This window comes from Sander lucioperca, chromosome 10 (assembly GCF_008315115.2).
Source record: "Sander lucioperca isolate FBNREF2018 chromosome 10, SLUC_FBN_1.2, whole genome shotgun sequence".
NCBI classification, from domain to species: domain Eukaryota; kingdom Metazoa; phylum Chordata; class Actinopteri; order Perciformes; family Percidae; genus Sander; species Sander lucioperca.
In genome coordinates, this window is record NC_050182.1 from 17456257 (window position 1) to 17474800 (window position 18544).

Here is an 18544-nt window from a genome sequence, read left to right on the forward strand (position 1 = left end):
TGTCAACTTCGGAACTTTTCTTTTAGTTCTATTCTTTGGTAATTTTTTGTAACGTGTTACGCGCAAGGCAGCAGGACTATTGTTTACACATGCGATCAGCTGATAGCGCTGCTGCCGGGGGCCAAGCCTGAAATCCCAAAGGAACTACAGAGGAGATGCCAGGGTTGCAGAAGTGGATTAAAACGGAAGGCAAAAAAAAGGAAACATAAGCCTGCTGTCCCAGCGAGCATTATGGGGAATGAGTAAGACGGACAAACTTGCAGCGCTAAGTAAAACCCAGAGGGAGTTCCGCGAGTGCAGCATACTGTGTTTTACTGAGACATGGCTGCACTCGCACATCCTGGACCACAGAGTCGCGGTACCCGGCTTTTTGACGGTTCGGGCAGACAGGGACGTTATAGAGAGCGGTAAGAAGAAAGGAGGGGGGGTTGCACTGTATGTGAGTGAAAAGTGGTGCAATCCCGGACACGTGAATGTGAAGGAAAGTTTCTGTAGCCCGGACATTAAACTGCTGGCTGTGGGGTTTCGTCTTACTTCTCTTACTATTTACAGAGGGAGTTTACATCCGCCATAGTGATCGTTGTGTACATTCCACAATCTGCTGATGCGGAGGCAGCTGCTGACGTCATCCACACCACTGTCTCACAACTTCAGACGCAGCAGCCCAATGCATTCATGGTTATCACTGGGGATTTTAATCATGCTTCACTGGATAAATCCCTCCCGGACTTTCAACAATATGTTAACTGCCCCACAAGAGACAATAAAACTCTGGACCTCCTGTATGCAAATGCCAAGGATGCTTACAGTGCCACTGCCCTTCCCCCCCCTTGGCAATTCAGATCACAACCTTGTACTGCTGTCTCCTAAGTATGTTCCTCTTGTCCAGCGGCAGTCTGTCCACACAAGGACTGTGAGGAGGTGGACTCAGGAGGCTGAGGAGGCACTGCAGGACTGCTTTGAGGAGGAGGACATCAATAATATGACAGACTGCATCACAGAATACATCAAATTCTGTGAGAACGTCACCATGCCTTCTCGGACTGTACGCTGCTTTCCCAACCACAAGCCGTGGCTCACCAGTGACCTTAAAGTTCTTCTTAATGAGAAGAATAAAGCTGTCAGGTCATGGGACAGACAGGAGCTGAGGGAAGTACAGCACAAACTGCGGGATAAATTGAGGGAATGTAAAAACTCCTACAGGAGGAAGCTGGCCAGTCTGCAACAGAACAATATGAGGGAGGTGTGGACAGGGATGAAAGAGATCACCGGGTGTGGGGGTCGCACTAGACAAACACCAGGCAGCAGTGAGAAAGCAAACAAGCTGAACTGTTACTTTAATAGGTTTAGCTCACAGCCATCCCCTGCATCCTCAACCATCTTACCAACCCCCTACACCCCTCACTGCCTCCTGTGCCAGTCAGCTGTCTGGTGTTCTCCAGCATCTCTTCAACCTGAGCCTGAGCCTGCAGAGGGTGCTGCTGCTGTGGAAGACGTCCTGCCTTGTCCTGGTCCCCAAGAAGTCGACTCCATCTGGCCTCAAGGACTACCGCCCAGTGGCTCTCACATCCCATGTGATGAAGGTGCTGCAGAGGCTGGTCTTGGCCTACCTGAGGCCGCAGGTGAGATCTTCTCTGGACTCTCTACAGTTTGCCCACCAGCCTTGTCTGGGAGTGGACGACGCTGTCATCTATCTTCTGCAGCGGGCTCATTTGCATCTTGATGGCGGCACTGTGAATCACATTTTTTGATTTCTCCTGTGCATTCAACACCATCCAGCCACTGCTACTAGATGAGACGCTGCAGAGGACTGGTGTCGGTGCGTCCACAGTCTCCTGGATCACTGACTACCTGACAGAGAGACCACTCTGACCACTGTCTGATGTGGTGGTGAGTGGTACAGGGGCTCCACAGGGGATTGTGCTGTCTCCTTTTCTGTTCACATTATACAACACAGACTTCCAGTACAACTCAGAGTCATGTCACCTACAGAAGTTTTCTGATGACTCTGCAGTTGTTGGGTGCATAAGGGATGGACAGGAGAGGGAGTACAGAGCGCTGGTGGTCTGATAAGAATCACCTGCTACTGAACATGGATAAGACCAGAGAGATGGTGATTGACTTCAGGAGGAAGGGAACGGCTCCGCAGCCCCTTTGCATCCTGGGTGGAGGTGTGGACATGGTTGGGGAGTACAGATACCTGGGTGTCAACATCGACAACAGGCTGAACTGGAAAATCAACAGCACTGCAGTCTACAAGAAGGGGATGAGCTGACTTTATTTCCTGAGGAAGCTGAGAACCTTCAACGTGTGCAGCTGAATGTTGGAGATGTTCTACCAGTCTGTTGTTACCAACTGAATGTTGGAGATGTTCTACCAGTCTGTTGTTACCAGCTGAATGTTGGAGATGTTCTACCAGTCTGTTGTGCCCAACTGAATGATGGAGATGTTCTACCAGTCTGTTGTTACCAGCTGAATGGTGGAGATGTTCTACCAGTCTGTTGTTACCAACTGAATGGTGGAGATGTTCTACCAGTCTGTTGTTACCAGCTGAATGGTGGAGATGTTCTACCAGTCTGTTGTTACCAGCTGAATGGTGGAGATTTTCTACCAGTCTGTTGTGGCCAGCGCTCTGTTCTCCTCCGCCATCTGCTGGGGCAGCAGCATCGGAGCCAGCGACACAAACAGACTGAACAAACTGATCAGGAAGGCTGGCTCCGTTATTGGCTGCAAACAGGACACTTATGAAGCTGTGGTGGAGAGGAGGTCACTGAACAAACTGTTATCTATCATGGATAACCCAGACCGCCCTCTCCACCCCACACTGGTCCAACAGAGGAGCACCTTCTCTAAGAGGCTCCGACAGCTTCAATGTTGCACGGACCGATACAAGAAATCATTCCTACCTCAGGCAATTAAACATTTTAACACTTCATCACTGAGTGTTAGATAAGACTCTTAGACATCACAACTGCACTAATTCCAACTTGCACAATAGGTTTGAGTCATGACCGAAAGAACGAGATCCAGGGTACAAGCGGCCGAAATGGGTTTCCTCAGGAGGGTGGCTGGCGTCTCCCTTAGAGATAGGGTGAGAAGCTCAGTCATCCGTGAGGAGCTCGGAGCAGAGCTGCTGCTCCTTCGCGTCGAAAGGAGCCAGTTGAGGTGGTTCGGGCATCTGGTAAGGATGCCCCCTGGGCGCCTCCCTGGGGAGGTGTTCCAGGCACGTCCAGCTGGGAGGAGACCTCGGGGAAGACCCAGGACTAGGTGGAGTGATTATATCTCCAACCTGGCCTGGGAACGCCTCGGATCCCCCAGTCGGAGCTGGTTAATGTGGCTTGGGAAAGGGAAGTTTGGGGTCCCCTGCTGGAGCTGCTACCCCCACGACCCGAGACCGGATAAGTGGACGAAGATGGATGGATGGATGGACAATAGGTTTGTTTAGCTACAGCTTTATTAATACTATTTAAACAGTTGTACATGTTTTATTCCCAACTTATAGATATTTTAAACTATTTGTTCCTATCCTATTATTATTTAATGTATATTGTATTCTTTTACTTCAGGTATATTCTGTATGTGTGATGTGTGTCTGGTTGAATGGGGAGGATATGGATGGTTTTGGTGTGGAGAGCTTTGTCCTTTGTCAGTATGTATGTATGTCTGTGATGTATGTTTTTCTTGAGGTCCCCTCAAATTGTTTTGTTAACTGTCTTGTATAATTGTGAATGTACTGTATATTTTTGCTTTTAAGGAACCTCTCGAAAACGAGATGCTACATCTCAAGGGGTTATTTCTAATAAAAGAAATTTCAATTTTCAATCAGAAACTTTAAAATCCCACACGGAGGGGAATCGACCAACTATTATGATTTCTGGTATCTGTGCAAATAAATACATCTTTAAGCCCACCGGTCTTGATGTGTTGGAGGGCTTCATTACGTTTCTGAAAGCCCACAGTTTCCCACTGGTTGGTTTTGTCCAAATATGTGGCTGCAATGACTGGTAGGGTCGTGCTAGCAATGTTTTGCTCTCCACAACCGCTGGGCTGGACGATCAGAGTACCTATAGAGTCCCCACTAATGGCGTTCTCCACCAGCGCAGAAACTTGTTCTCTCCCTGCACACACATACACATACACACACACACACACACACACACACACACACACACACACACACACACACACACACACACACACACACACACACACACACACAAAACAGGAACAATTAAGCAAAACTAAAATGCAACCAATAGAGGTGGTCATATCACTAATAACAACATTAAGAACAATACAGTACCAATTAGCACCTACACAGAGTTCATTGTACAGGCACTGTATGCCATGACATGCCGAAATATAACATAATATCTGACCTGTCACTGAGATCTGTGTGCTAGTAGGTGTGTTTCGGACCAAATCTTTCATAGGAATTTTACTGTTGAGAGTTTCTTCTTGTTTACCACCTAAAGGGAGAAACAGTGGGCAAGTTGGGAGATCAGGTAGCAAATGGTTAAAATAGAATATTACATAATTACTACATAATGTGACTATTTAATGGGTAAACTCACCTACACCTTTAGTAGTGGGGTCTAGAATTATAATCTGAGGAGATTTAACCAGTACGCCTTCAGGCTGGAAAAACAACAGTGAGGACAAACATTAGAAACGCAGATTTCGGTGTCTCATTCCGGTGCCACTGATATGCCTTCTGTTCTGCTCTCTGATGCTTTGAAACAGACGTTAGAGGCAACAGAAGCATTGCTGCACGTGACGCTAGTTAACATAATACACTTGACAGCAGGTAACGTTAGCCTACCACTAGCTAGCAGCTGGATTAAACATGGTTAAAATGCTGACAGCTAAACGGTGTAAAGTGTGACTGTATTTCACTGTAGAGGATCCAACAGCGGGATGTTAAGCAGTGTGCAGCTGCCGCTGTTGGAAAAACAACGCAGACGGTGCATTCACTTGAAACTAGTGTAGGATATATTTTGTCAATAAATGTATGAAGAAGGTCTAAGATCATGAATGACCTGCCCTCCCTGATCTAACGAGAAGCCATCTGGCTTGGTAACATTTGGAAGGGAGTATCAGGACATTGGAAAGATAATTTGAACAGAATGTAAGATCGGGTAGAGCTACGTAGAGGTGTTTCGTAAGGGTGGGACGTGTGGTGCATGTTGTGGAATGTCGTTGGTTTTCGTCACTCCTAAGCCTTCAAGAGATAGAGAAATACACAGGTGCCCCAGTAATATAAACATTGTAAAACATTTTGTACCCATTGTATACATTTGATAAATGGAATGCAACCATAAAATATCCCAAAAGTAACAAATGTCTGTTTTGGATGGGAGTGGAGAAAGTCAAGGTAACATTCCATACAGGGTGTGACATTGTGGAGGGGGCCGAAAGGACGGGACAGCAGAGCTGAGAGGATCTGGACTTCATCCAACTGATAGCAGCATGTCCAGGGATGGGCCAGGGGACTGGCGAAGATGCATTAAAAGGATGAGGTTGAGAATAGCAGACATCAGATGTCTGGCGGGACTTTTGTCTGTTTGCTAGGGAGAGGGATAGACCTGTATTGAAGATATCTGATCCATGTACACACCTGTAATTGCAATATCATTTCACTAAAGCTTGTTATATTTTAACTGGGCGAATTGAGTTTTATTTCTGATCTACCACTCTACGGACACTTAAGATTTAAAGGTGTGAGGTGTAACCTAAGTGGAGTCAGATAGGGTTTTGGCCTCTCGGGCCAGGCCAGAATTGGTCAACGATCACGTTTTTTAAACCTACACTAATTTTGACCATATGACCTTAGCAATAAACAAGCCGTCCTTTAATGTCACAGGCTGTTGTTAAGTACCCTTCTTTTTTCTTTTCTTTTTTTACTTTCTTAAAAAGTATCGGTTCAGGCACCGTTTAGGCACCGACACCGTTTTAAAAGTATCGTTTTAGCACCGGTATCAGAAAAATACCCAAACCATACCCAACCCTACTTACCACCACCAGTAGCTTCTTTATGATTCCATCATTTAGCCAAGAATCTTTAACAGCTGCTTTGATCTCAATGTTACGGTTTCCTTCTTTCATGGGAATAATGATGAAGGGTACAGCTCGTGTAGTTTTGGCCCCCATATTGACCTCTTGGCGATACCTTCTACGTTTAGAGGCTGAACTGCACACATGCTCCTCTTCAGTCAGATCCACACGCACCTTGAAAATGAGACAAAGATGGAGAAAAAGACTGAAGTATGTGTAGTGCAAGTAAAAAGTATGGAAGTATCATCAGGAAAATGCACTTAAAGTATTAAAAGTAAAAGTACTCAATGCAGAACAATCCTCCCATTGTAGAAAGTAGGGGTGGTACGGTTATGAAAAAACATCTGAACCGTTCGGTCCGCCTGTCTCGGTTCGGAGCGTGTGTGCGTCGCACGGTTCGACGCATGCGCAATGTAGCCTCGTGCCCGTCAGGTGCCCGTATGTGTGACCTCAGACAGTGTGTTTCCCTTTCGCACGAAAGAAGAGGTGTGGACAAGTTACCAACAAAACGTACAGCGAAAGACTGCAAAACACCTCAGACCGTCCTGCCAAACTGTATACATTTTAACATCAGTGTACGCTGTAACGATTTTTCACTATAAAGTCAGCAGCTGTTTCAATCCTATCGGCTCTCTGCAGTGGGCGGGGCTGCTCCGTTCCCCCCGTGACTGACGCGTGCGCACACACACACACACACACACACACACACACACACACACACACACACACACACACACACACACACACACACACACACAAGACGGAGCTTTAAGAGTTCCTCTCTTTTTCTTTTAAAGGATACAATTTTTGTAAGAGCTACACTGAAGTTGGCAGTTTGATAAATGCAATTGATATTCTGTAATATTTCAATCTTCGTGTGCTGAAAAGGCACATAAGTTCCTGTAGATGGCAATACACATTCTCCTTTTTTGCCAAATAAATGAAAAGCATGTCAAAATCATCAATGTCTTCCCTCTCGCTGTATCAAAATCTCACCTAGCTTTCCTCAGAGATGGTCCCAAAAATGTGCTTAAAGTCAAGTCAAATTCAGTTTGTGCATGATTACATGATAGAACTACTTTTTAATACTGTATCCTACATTGTGGATAATTAAGCTATATATAATACGCTGAAGTATATTTCTGGAGCATGGCCGCGGGAACTAGGGGTGTGGAGGGTGCTGCAGCACCCCCTAGCGAAAGGAGAAACTACTACAACCATAATAAAAAAAAAAACCCACACATTTATTTTTAATACTTTGATTATTAATATAAACCTAATCCCTTTCATTACAAATTAAATGTAATATATTTTAAAATTTGGTAAGTAAGAAATAAACATAATTTGATTAGAATGAATCTGCCGATTTTGCCAAGAGTCGAGGCGCGCCGTGCGCCTCTGAGCCTCTGACGCTCATTCATGAGTGGTGAAGATAGTTGTGGAAACTTTCCCGGCTGGTCAACAACAGTACAGAAGTTAGGTAGCCATGGCACAAAAGCGCATTTTGGATTTCTTTATAGATCAACCACAAGCTAAAAAGTGTAAAAGACCGGAGGCAGAAAACTCAGCAACTGTAACTGAATGAAGTAGCGACCCTGCTAGCAACAGACGACGAGGGAGCTAATCTTGTAAACCGAGCTAGCAGCACCAGGATAGCCGCAGAGGGAACATCAACGTCACCTCAGTGCTGCCAGCCTCGGGGTCACACTTTTCCTGGTAGACGTTTTGGAGATGAGGATTTTTTTTTTGTGTTATGACTGCAACACAAGGTAATAACGCTGGTTTACTATTATTATGCTGCCGCCGTGCAGTAAATTGGCATGATTTATCAGTTGTTCAGTAACAGTTCAACTGAAAGTTTATACGAATTATTGGAGATAATTGTGTTTTTTTACACTCGTGTAAAGCCTACTTAGCCTACGTATTGGAAAACCAGAATGAGGCCACACCTATTTTTAATTATCCTACTGTATTGTTATAAAATTATTAGGTCCAGCTTAACACGCGTTAATAACTTCTGATACATTGGGCCCAATATCTTTATGCCTTTAATTTGCTATTGCTGTGCTACAGAAACTTAAGGCTGCATTTCTCTATTTCAGTGTTTGTGTCAGGACTGACTGGCTTGCTTCACTTTGAATTGATATAATATACTGTAATTCAGTGATGTGTTACCCTTGTGTTTTGCGGCTCCGTTTTTGAGCTTGTAGTATGCATTTTCTGTACCATTGTCGTAGCTTTGTGTCTATATCCTGCGTTACCCGTGCCTAGTTTGTTCTATCTTGGATTTTGGACTTTATTCTTGTTTTTGTTTTTTCGCTTGTGTTGCGTGTACCTGTGTTCCAGTTTTATTACCGAAGCCTTAGTACTGTTTTGACACCACGAAGTGCTTTTGTTTTAATAAATAGAGATATTTTGTCTTCATCTTGACAGTATGGGTATGAAAGAAATTTAACTTGGTTAAATAGCGATAACGGTCTATTACTTCCCGGTGTTTCGGGATCAGTAGCCCACGGCAGGCTAATTACGGTCTTGGATAGGCTATTTATATGAATTGAATCTCTATACAGTTCAATAAATTGTGATGGATGCAGTTTGGTGTGTGGTGGTTGACTTTGGCTGAAAACATCACTCTGGAAAATTTGTCAGCACCCCCAATTCAAAATATGTTCCCGCGGCTCTGTTCTGGAGTGTTAAAGATTAAAAGAGAAAATAACAACAACCGTACAGAACCAAAAACCGTGACCCTAAAACCGTGATACGAACCGAACCGTGGGTTTTGTGAACCGTGCCACCCCTAACACACACACACACACACACACACACACACACACACACACACACACGCACATGCACACACACACAGAGACACAAATCCCCACTGCTTACTAGCCTTTAGGTAAGGTAGCCACTAAGGTCATCCATAAATAGAGTTAACCCTAAGGATTAATTGTGCCACATGTTTAACATTAAAACATGTTTTATTAAATCATGCCGACACTTATTAGGCTATTTTTAATAGCTTAGTATTCTATGTAAAAAAGGTATGTATAAAGGCTTAAGGCTGCCCTACACGTTATCATAGGCCCAGTTTATTAAGCAACTTCATTTTAAACAATATATGTAGTAGGGGGTCCCTGCTCCACTTCTCCTTCAGTTAAGGTTTTCTTTGTTTAAAAACGTTGAAGACCCCTGTTCTAGAGGATTCCAGCACCGGGACGTAACAGTCTGCAGCTGCCGACGTCAGAAAACTTGAAACTCTTGAAATTCGCCTCGCCAGCCTTGTGGTGCATTCAAAGTTATTGTAAAATACCCTTTTCCCATCTGGTGGTTGTTTTTGTCATTTAAGTCATTGTTATAAGTTGTTATTACATTATTAATAAATCATGTAATTTTGACGATATGGCCTTAGCAATAAACAAGTTCTTTAATGTCGCCAACTGTCGTTTCGTGCTCCTTTTTTATATTTTATATATGCATTATAAATATATTATATATATTTAGGTTCAGGCACCATTTTTAAAGTATTGTTTTCAATTCAATTTTCAATTCAATTTTATTTATAATATCAAATCATAACATAGCACCAGTTTCGGAAAAAACCCAAACCATACCTAACCTTACTCCTAATAAAATATCATAGTCTCATTGGCTCTGACCTGAGACACCAGAGCAGAGTAACACGGACTTACGGTGATAGGATCGGGGCTGTAGTTGTGGAGGATTGCCTTAATTTCCAGCTGCTCTCCACGGACAGCAGAGTACGGCAGCCTGAGATCAATGAAGAATTCCTTCCGGACAATGACCTCTAGCGGCTCGCCAACACAGATTCCTATGAGAGAGATTCAAAAAATGATTTGTGTTTTTTCACAGCCAAATGCACTAACATGCACTCCTGGCTGGACCGGCTATCAAAACAAAGAACAGAGAAGTTTGGATTACAACACACAAAGGGATTATGATGTCGTTCATAGCTCAGGCCATTACTCCTCTATATCTTATATATATATCTTATATATCTATATCTTTGTTTGCTGTAATATTGATATTGATGCTATAATTTGGGTTTCTTTCAACCAAAAACAACGTGGATGGTTCCATAGAACTAGTTTTGTAAATTATCAGTTCACTACTTTCATTGAATTTGTGTGTTGTATTAAATTTTATGGATTTTTTTTTTTAATTTTAAGAACGTTGAAAAAATCGTCAAAACATCGGAAAAAGTGCCAAAAAAACTTGGATAAAAGTGAAAAAACGCTGAAAAAAGTGCCAAAAACATCGTGGGAAAAGTGACAAAAGTGTCGAAAAAGACAACCAAAACGTTGACCAAAAAGCTTTACGTTAAAATGTTGACCCAGAAAAAAAAAAAGTTGCTTGTTGGTTGATGGGAAGACAACACAAGGGTTAAGGATAGCAACACAACTAAAGCACAAGACAGCTTTTAGTCACTGACTCCTCACCGTGAGTTCTTGACAGACTGATGCCAGTGAACTGCCAGGTTGTGATTGAGTCTTGCAAAGGAACAGTTTTCTCCAGTGATGTGGTGTCACTGAAACAAAGAAAATGCTTTAAATCCTAGTGGTGTCATAATGAATGAGTGTATTGTTTTGTGTCTATATTCCAGGTGACTCACCAGTTAGGTGTTTGTTGAGGACAAGCAGGCAGAGTCACATTTGACCACAGCCAACTTTCAGGGAACTTGGTGCGAGAAACAATTTCATTGCTGTCCATGTAACTGTCATCCTCCTCACCTAAAGTAAAGTGTCATTAAAAATGTTACAGTTTTGACTGTCTTCTAACTACCAGTATGACCAAATAACCACCCAGGGCCCCCCCCCCCCCCCCCTCCCTTGTCCCTGTGTCTTACTGCGAGCCAGTATGAGGCTATCCTCCTTCCTCTCAGCTCGCTGGGTTTCCATCTCCTTGCAGCAGTGCAGGAAGGCTGCAGCACAGAGTGCACCATCACTGATGTACTCCGCTCGCATCTCACAGGTGTATGAGAGGGGGGTGTTCCTCATGCCATCCAAACAACAGTCACGTTGGAGTTGGTCTTGATATTGACTCACTGGGAAGAAAGAGGGTTGTGGAGGAATGACAGTGGAAGAAGACATAGAGTAAAAGAAAAATGGTGAACTGGAAAGCATTACAAAGACAACCACAATCATGTCTAACTCCAAACATTGTGGAGAGCCTGAAGTCTGTGACAGAAGATGAATGAAGATGTGGTTATTGGGTAGTTTAGAGCTGTGGTTCTTACCTAAGCTGGTTGTGACGTCCATTATAGTAGTGGCTCGTTTCCTCCTGCTGGGGGCCGGACATTTTAATTCTGGAAACGCATCACAGACAAGATCTTTAACAGAACCCAACAAGGTTGGAACTAAACTTGGCACTATGGCATAGTTGTATATAAAACTCCTACAATCACTGAAGTCCTTTATCTGGTCAAACCAAGCCAGAAAAATTAAGCCAATGCAGAAGTGTCAAAACCGGCATTTCATCGAGTGGCCACTTGAGGCTGGCTCCAAAGGGCAGTCAATCCCCTTAGCCCCCCATGTTAAAATGCACAACTTTACAGCATAATTTAACATTTTAGGGCTGATTCATTTTTATACCTCGCCCCTTTAAACTATATTCAGGCTTAAAGTTCTGCATAATGCATTCTGCTTTGAGTGACAGGAGGGCTGCCCACTTTGAGCTTCTTTTTGGTCTTCAGAAACTTATTGGTGACATCACGTTGACTATGTTCATATTTTATACAGTCTATGGGTTAGACACATGGATGGTGTGGGGGTGAGAAAATGGATCTACAAGTGCACTTTTTATTTGTTGAAATGTTAAAACATTATATGGGGGATGGGGAAATTACAATTTACACTCTGTTGTTATTACACACTGCACACAGGCCTGAAATACACACACACACACAGGTCCTTTTACATGCACTAATGGAGAGATGTCAGAGTGAGTGGGCTGCGACTGCTGAACAGGCACCCTGCGCGGTTCGGGGGGGTTCGGTGCCTTGCTCAAGGGCACCTTGGCAGTGCCCAGGAGATGAACTGGCACCTCTCCAGCTACCAGTCCACCTCCGTATTTCGGTCCGTACGGGGACTTGAACCAGCGACCCTCCGATTCCCAACCCAACTCCCTACGGACTGAGCTACTGCCACCCAAAAACCCAAAAGCCACAGCTCTTAGAGGGCAAAGCCTATATGAAATACAACAATAGTTACAAATTGTAACTCCAGATTCCAGAGTGTTCTTATTACTGTATAGATTTAATACTCCATTGCTATAGAAATAAGCCTGTTGTTCAAATGAAACTGATTATGCCCTTGGGCGCTTCAGTAAATAAAAAAACATAATATGTGGCAGCTGTTGTGTGCAGTAAACTTTCTTTTAACAAACCTGTTGTACTGATGCAATGACCAATTATAGTTTTAGTGCTAATAGGCCTATTAAGAGGTGCAGATTAATTCAGGTAGGACTGTGTTTAGACATATTTTATGAGGTGGTCCGTGAAAATTCTTGATTACAAATAGTGGTCCACACGCACAAAAAGTTTGAAAACCCCTGCACTACATGCTTACTCCTAAAAAAAAGCACTTGACTTATGGTCTATGTGCCTGCTTCTCTTAATTAGACTAGGATTAGGTATTTCATTGGTACAACATTAAGGCCTAAAGAGGGGTATGTTCAGGAAAGGGGAAATTAGAGTATTGTCACCTTGTCTGTATGGAGTTCCAGAAGCCGTGTTGGACTCAAACAACAGCCCAGCATCGTAGAACACACCCATACCATCCTTCCCTCCACCTGGTGTGCAGCCTGTGTCGTACTTCTCTACAGTATCCCACACCTGAGCAGGGTGGAGGTCATTCACACACACAAATACAAACAAACAAGGTTTACAGGATATAAATTAAACAGAAATACTGTATCTGTAACATATATGAAAGTTCTGATATGGCACGAGATACACCTAATCACACAATTTATTTGCTATTTGCTGATATTTCTTTAGCCAAAAGTTAACAAACTTGAAAGTCAACATGTGTTTAATTTTTCAAGCACTTTTAAATGAAAACCCCTCTCAAATATATTTTTTTAAAGATAAATATAAAATAAAGAAATGACCTTTTTCTGGGTGAGACGGTGCTTGTTGTTCAGGACGTAGACGCCTTTGTCAACTGCCACCAGTCCCACTTTTGCCCCTGGGTCTCCGGTGACCTTCAGAACAAAACTCCTGCGAGGCTCATAGGATGCAGCGGGTTCGGATGGCTCCAGTCTCAGCTAAATGTGAAAAGGGAGGTCAATAAATGGTCAACACGGTCTCATGGCAGTTTGTGAAATGGTGACGTTATTTTTAATGTATTTATTTGTGTACACGGACACGAAAATCTTGTTTATTTTGTGGTGGTCAACACGTAATGAGAACCATCTATAGAGAGGTTGGGTTTAGGAAAAAAAAGAACGCAGAAAGGACATGAAACACACCGGGACACAATCTGTTATAATCATAATCATATAAACAATCTGTAATGAAAAGTGTGTCCGAGAAATGTCAAATAACTTGATCAATTTGTGTGTGGGTGTCTTGTTTGCCCTCCTAAAGTCAGCTACATCCAGTGATGGACTGGCCATCTGGAATTTGGGCAAATGCCAGAAGGGCTGCCGCCCTATGGACCCCTATGGGCCACTACTGATAATTTGTCTTTGGTTAATTTTATTTTATGCATGCAGCCAAAAATATTCAAGATTGTACTGTGGTGAGGTGGGTGGAAAGATTCACTCCAAGCTTGCTATTGACAAAAATAGGACTGTGTGTTGCACATGCCAATGACGATTTTTGATCCCAGTCCGTCACTGGCTACATCTGTGTTGTGTGTCTCACCGAGCCCATGCAGGAGTCCTTTACATCCACCCAAACAGAGTCTGATACCACTTCATTGTCATTTGTGTGGTAGTAGGCTACGATGCGGAACGATGGCAGCATGTTTTTGGTAATGGGAACATTCAGGGAAATGAGAACCTGACCTGTGTTCTTGTAACGTCCATTTTTCACCAGCTGACCTCTGCTCAGGATCTAGGGACACATATTTGAATATCAGTTCTTATTCGACATGTAAAGACTACACAGGCTGTGGGATGCAACAAAAAGAGTTGTATATGCACACATGCAGGTGTAAAACATCTCTCACCAGGTATGTGATGTCAGTGTCTTGTTTTTCCTGCCTGTTGAGGTTGAGGTTGAATTTCAGGTTGTCTCCTAATTTCAGCTCAGGTGAATCCACACCTGCAAATGTGACATTTGTGAACCAAATTGCCTCTTGGGGATATTAAAGACATTTCAACTTCAATTTCATTTTATTTTTTATTTAACATTCATTTAACCAGGTAGGCCGTTGAGAACAGGTTCTCATTTGCAACGGCGACCTGGCCAAGAAAAGGGTAGGCGTGCAAGACAACAAATAGTTTCACATTCAATACAGTACAAGAACACAGAATACAATATGCTACATAAAGTGCAGAATAAGTGGGCAATTACAAATGCTGGCACGTAGTGAGTTGCAAGTAAGTCGATGGATATGCACTATACATGAACAGAGAGTCTATATCACTGCTGAGATGGTGTAAAGAGTCGAGTGAGTGACGAATGAAGAGTCAATAAACAGATAGTCTAGTGGTCTAGTTAGTGAGGTAGATCAGTTATAACACAATGTATATGAATAGACAGTCTAGATAAATGCTGAGGTGTAGTGAAGAGTCAATTTACAGTTAGTGCAAATGGTGGTCTAGGTAGTGATGTATATCAGTAATAATACAATATGCAAGAATAAACAGTCTGCATGAATTGCTGAGATGTAGTAAATAGTCAATGTACAGTTAGTGCAAAGTGTGGTCTAGGTGGTGATGAAGCTCAGTGATAACACAGTATACAAGAGTAGACAGATTATATGAATGCTGAAATGTAGTAAAGAGTCAATATAGTCAATATACAGTTAGTGCAGATTGTGGTCTAGATAGCGAAGTAGATCAATAGATGTGCAAAAATTGTGTGACAACAAAGGTAGGAAGAAATAACTGTTAAGCATACAAGGGCAGGAAGGAAGGAGTGCTGAATAGCATTGAAGCTCTCCTGGAGGTTTGATAGCACAGTATCCAATGAGGGGCCAGATGTGTACAGGATGGTATCGTCTGCATAGAGGTGGGTTTGAGAGTTCCCAACAGCAAGAGCCACATCATTGATGTAAAGGGAGAAAAGAGTCGGCCCGAGAATCAAACCTTGTGGCACCAGCATAGTCACATCCATAGGTCCAGACAACAGGCCCTCAGATTTAACACACTGGACCCTATCAGAAAAATAATTTTTGAACCACGCGAGGCAGTCGTGAGAGAACCCAATGTTGTTCAGTCTGTCAATAAGAATACAATGTTTTACAGAGTCAAAGGCCTTGGACAGATCAATGTAGACAGCTGCACAGTAATGCTTTTTGTCAATGGCGGCTGTGATGTCGTTTATGACCTTGAGGGTAGCTGTGGTGCAGCCATGACCGGCACGAAATTCAGATTGTGTAGCGGAAAGGACACGGTGGAATTCAAGGTGGTTGGTAATCTGTTTATTGACCAAGATATTGTAGACTTTCGAAAGACAGGGTAAGATAGATATGGGTCTATAGCAGATTGGGTCAAGGGTGTCTCCCCCTTTGAAGAGAGGGGTGACTGCTGCTGATTTTGAGTCTCCGGGAATTTCTGCAGATGAAAGAAACAGGTTGAACAGTTTGGTAATGGGGGAAGCAATGATATTTGCAGATAATTTTAGGAAACTGGGATCCAGGTTGTCTAGCCCTACTGATTTGTATGGGTCCAGATTTTGAAACTCCCTAAACACATCAGCTGTCAGGATTGGAGTAAAGGAGATGCGTGGTAGGGGGTGTCTACGTGTAGCAACAAGGTTTGTGGAGCAGTTTGTTAGGGGGCCGGCTGCCCGATGGAAAGCCTGACTGGCTTCAGCAAAATGCTTATTAAAGTTTTCTATTATAATAAACTTATTAGTGGTGATATTATTACCTAATTTCCGAGCCGTGGGCAGCTGGGAGGAGGTGTTCTTGTTCTCCATAGTTTTTACAATGTCCCAGAACTTTTTCGAATTGGCACTGCAAGAAGCAAATTTAAGTTTGAAGTAGCGAGCCTCAGCTACTCGAACTGCTGAGTGTATCAGTTCCTGGCTTCTTTAAGGTCAAGGTCAAGGAGTCTTTATTATCCCCGAGGGGCAATTTGTTGTGCAACAAAGAGTTGCATGTCATGGGAGTTGCTTGAGGCTAATGCGGTAGGATGTTATTATGTTGGTTGAGGGCATCAACTCTGGGGTGAACCAGGGGCTATATCTACTCTTGGTTCTAAACTTTTTAAATGGGGCATGCTTATTTAGGACAGATTGGAAATCAGTTTTGAATGACATCCAGGCATCCTCCACTGTCGTGATAAGGTTAATGTTCTCCCAAGCTACACGGTTCAGGTCAGGCAGGAAGGCTTGTTCACAGAAGTGTTTTAGACAACGTCTGACTGAGATGAGTGGTGGTCATTTGACCGTGGACCCATTACGGATGCACGCAATTGGGCAGTGGTCACTGAGATCCTGGTTAAAGACAGCTGGGGTGTATATACAGGGCAGGTTGGTCAGGACAATATCTATGAGGGTGCCTTTGTTTATGGATTTGAGATTGTATCTCATAGGTTAATTCATAATTTATGTAAGGTTGAGGGCATCGAGCTTAGCAAGTCGAGTGGCTGGGGGGTTGAGGGTGTCCAGGGCAAATCTTGGGGCTGAGGGGGGTCTGTAACAAGCAGCAACAGTGATAGCCTTATTTCTAGAGAGTTGAATTTTTAGAACTATAAGTTCAAATTGTTTGGGTACGGACCTTGATAGGATGACAGAGCTCTGTAAGCTCTCTCTACAATATATTGCAACACCTCCTCCTTTGACGATTCTATCTTGACGGAAAATGTTATAATTGGGGATTGCTATTTCTGAGTTACTAGTAGATTTCCTGAGCCAGGATTCAGACACGGCTAGAATATCAGGGTTGGCTGAATGAGTGAGACGATGGAGGAGAGCAAAACCAGCAATACACGAGTCATAATTTTAGATGTAGGAAAACAAACAATCACACAGTGTTCAGAGCTTAGCTTGGGCCTGGCTAAGTATATGGACAGAAATACCATGGGAGACTGGTGTCCAGTGATAGAAGGGCTGTGGTGTTACGGTTTTGTGGAAGATGGTAGTCCGAGGAAAAACCCCAGTGAAAATAGCGAACAATAGCTGGCTCTGCTGGTGGCTAACAGCAGCTGGCTAGCCAGCAGAGTGAGAGTGACAACAATAAATAGTCCAGAGAGGGGTGGGAGGAGCAGCAAGGAAGTGACCGAGGTAGTCCAGTGAATAAAGATCAGTAATACAGCCGACGTTGTCTGGAGGATGAATGTTGTTCGTCCTGTTTGGGCCTGAGGACGATGAAGCAGTAGCTAGATTAGCTAACTGGCTAGCCAGAAATTGAACGGTGGGAGCAGGGAAGATCCGAGGCCGGAGCCGGTAGATTCCTCGCTAGCCACAGATGAATACAGTGAGTCGAGCAGAACAGAATGCCAGGTCTGTCCCTTACCTATGTGGATGTAGTTTTTGCTTCGAGTGGTATATGGGAGAGCTACCATGGTGGCTGATGTATTTGAAATGAGATTATTCGTGGTCCTTGCCTGCAATTAACGACACACACAGGTAAGCATTCACTACCCAAACAGTTGAATAATGAATTTCTGAAAAGTCCAGAGTCTATTCTATCCATTCCTAACTTATCGTGGCTTTGCCTGGCATAGCGTAGCCTAGCAATATAAAATTGCTAAATATAATGTGGGAAAAAACATAATAATGGCAATATGAAGTTCACTATTCCCATACTGTACAGTTAATTTGCAGGCATTTACAGTATATATAATATAATAAGGAAGCTAAGAATCTGCCTGAAGCCACAGGTGAAAGCTTTCCTTGCTCTTCAAGTGAATATCAAAACTGTTGATTAATATAGGTTTAAGCTTCCATTTGCAAACCACATTTGTAGACTTACGGTGATTGTCAATTTTCCTTCCCTCTCCTCTGTATTGACGGAAAGCTTTGCCATGCCATTGGCTGCGGTAATGCCATTCACCTGGCCGGGGTCGACCACCACTGCAATACGCTCTGCCGGAGTGCCGTCAGGATTCACAACTTCAACCTGCCATCAGAAACACAAACAGCTGAACAATCAGAAAGACGTGTAACTGTCTCATGAAAACACATCTTATTACGTAAGTGTGTGTGTATGTGTACACACAGACAAGGACACACACACACACACACACACACACACACACACACACACACACACTACACAAGTATTATGTACGTATATAATACGTATTTTATGAAACTAAAAACAGATCAAAACATTTCTCTAGTCAATTA

General features: G+C 43.3%; 1 protein-coding gene and 1 long non-coding RNA gene across 3 annotated transcripts in view; one reads left to right on the plus strand and one right to left on the minus strand.

The window, feature by feature from the left end:
* The window catches only part of LOC116058019 (complement C3-like), a 65155-nt gene that overhangs the window by 31455 nt on the left and 15156 nt on the right, over positions 1-18544 (minus strand). For both annotated transcript variants that reach the window (XM_036006130.1, XM_031310637.2), the window contains exons 11-25: positions 18168-18314; positions 17709-17799; positions 14250-14344; positions 13943-14134; positions 13186-13341; positions 12778-12907; positions 11312-11380; positions 10922-11119; positions 10688-10805; positions 10515-10603; positions 9747-9886; positions 6016-6228; positions 4575-4638; positions 4380-4469; positions 3912-4118 (exon numbers count right to left, since the gene is read on the minus strand). In XM_036006130.1, coding sequence (XP_035862023.1) covers positions 3912-4118; positions 4380-4469; positions 4575-4638; positions 6016-6228; positions 9747-9886; positions 10515-10603; positions 10688-10805; positions 10922-11119; positions 11312-11380; positions 12778-12907; positions 13186-13341; positions 13943-14134; positions 14250-14344; positions 17709-17799; positions 18168-18314 — 1999 coding nt within the window. The remainder of the gene's footprint in view (positions 1-3911; positions 4119-4379; positions 4470-4574; positions 4639-6015; positions 6229-9746; positions 9887-10514; positions 10604-10687; positions 10806-10921; positions 11120-11311; positions 11381-12777; positions 12908-13185; positions 13342-13942; positions 14135-14249; positions 14345-17708; positions 17800-18167; positions 18315-18544) is intronic.
* On the plus strand, positions 4801-9377 carry LOC116058035. Its single transcript, XR_004106940.1, has 3 exons — positions 4801-4985; positions 5018-5020; positions 9335-9377. It is a non-coding gene; the product is annotated as an uncharacterized LOC116058035 (long non-coding RNA).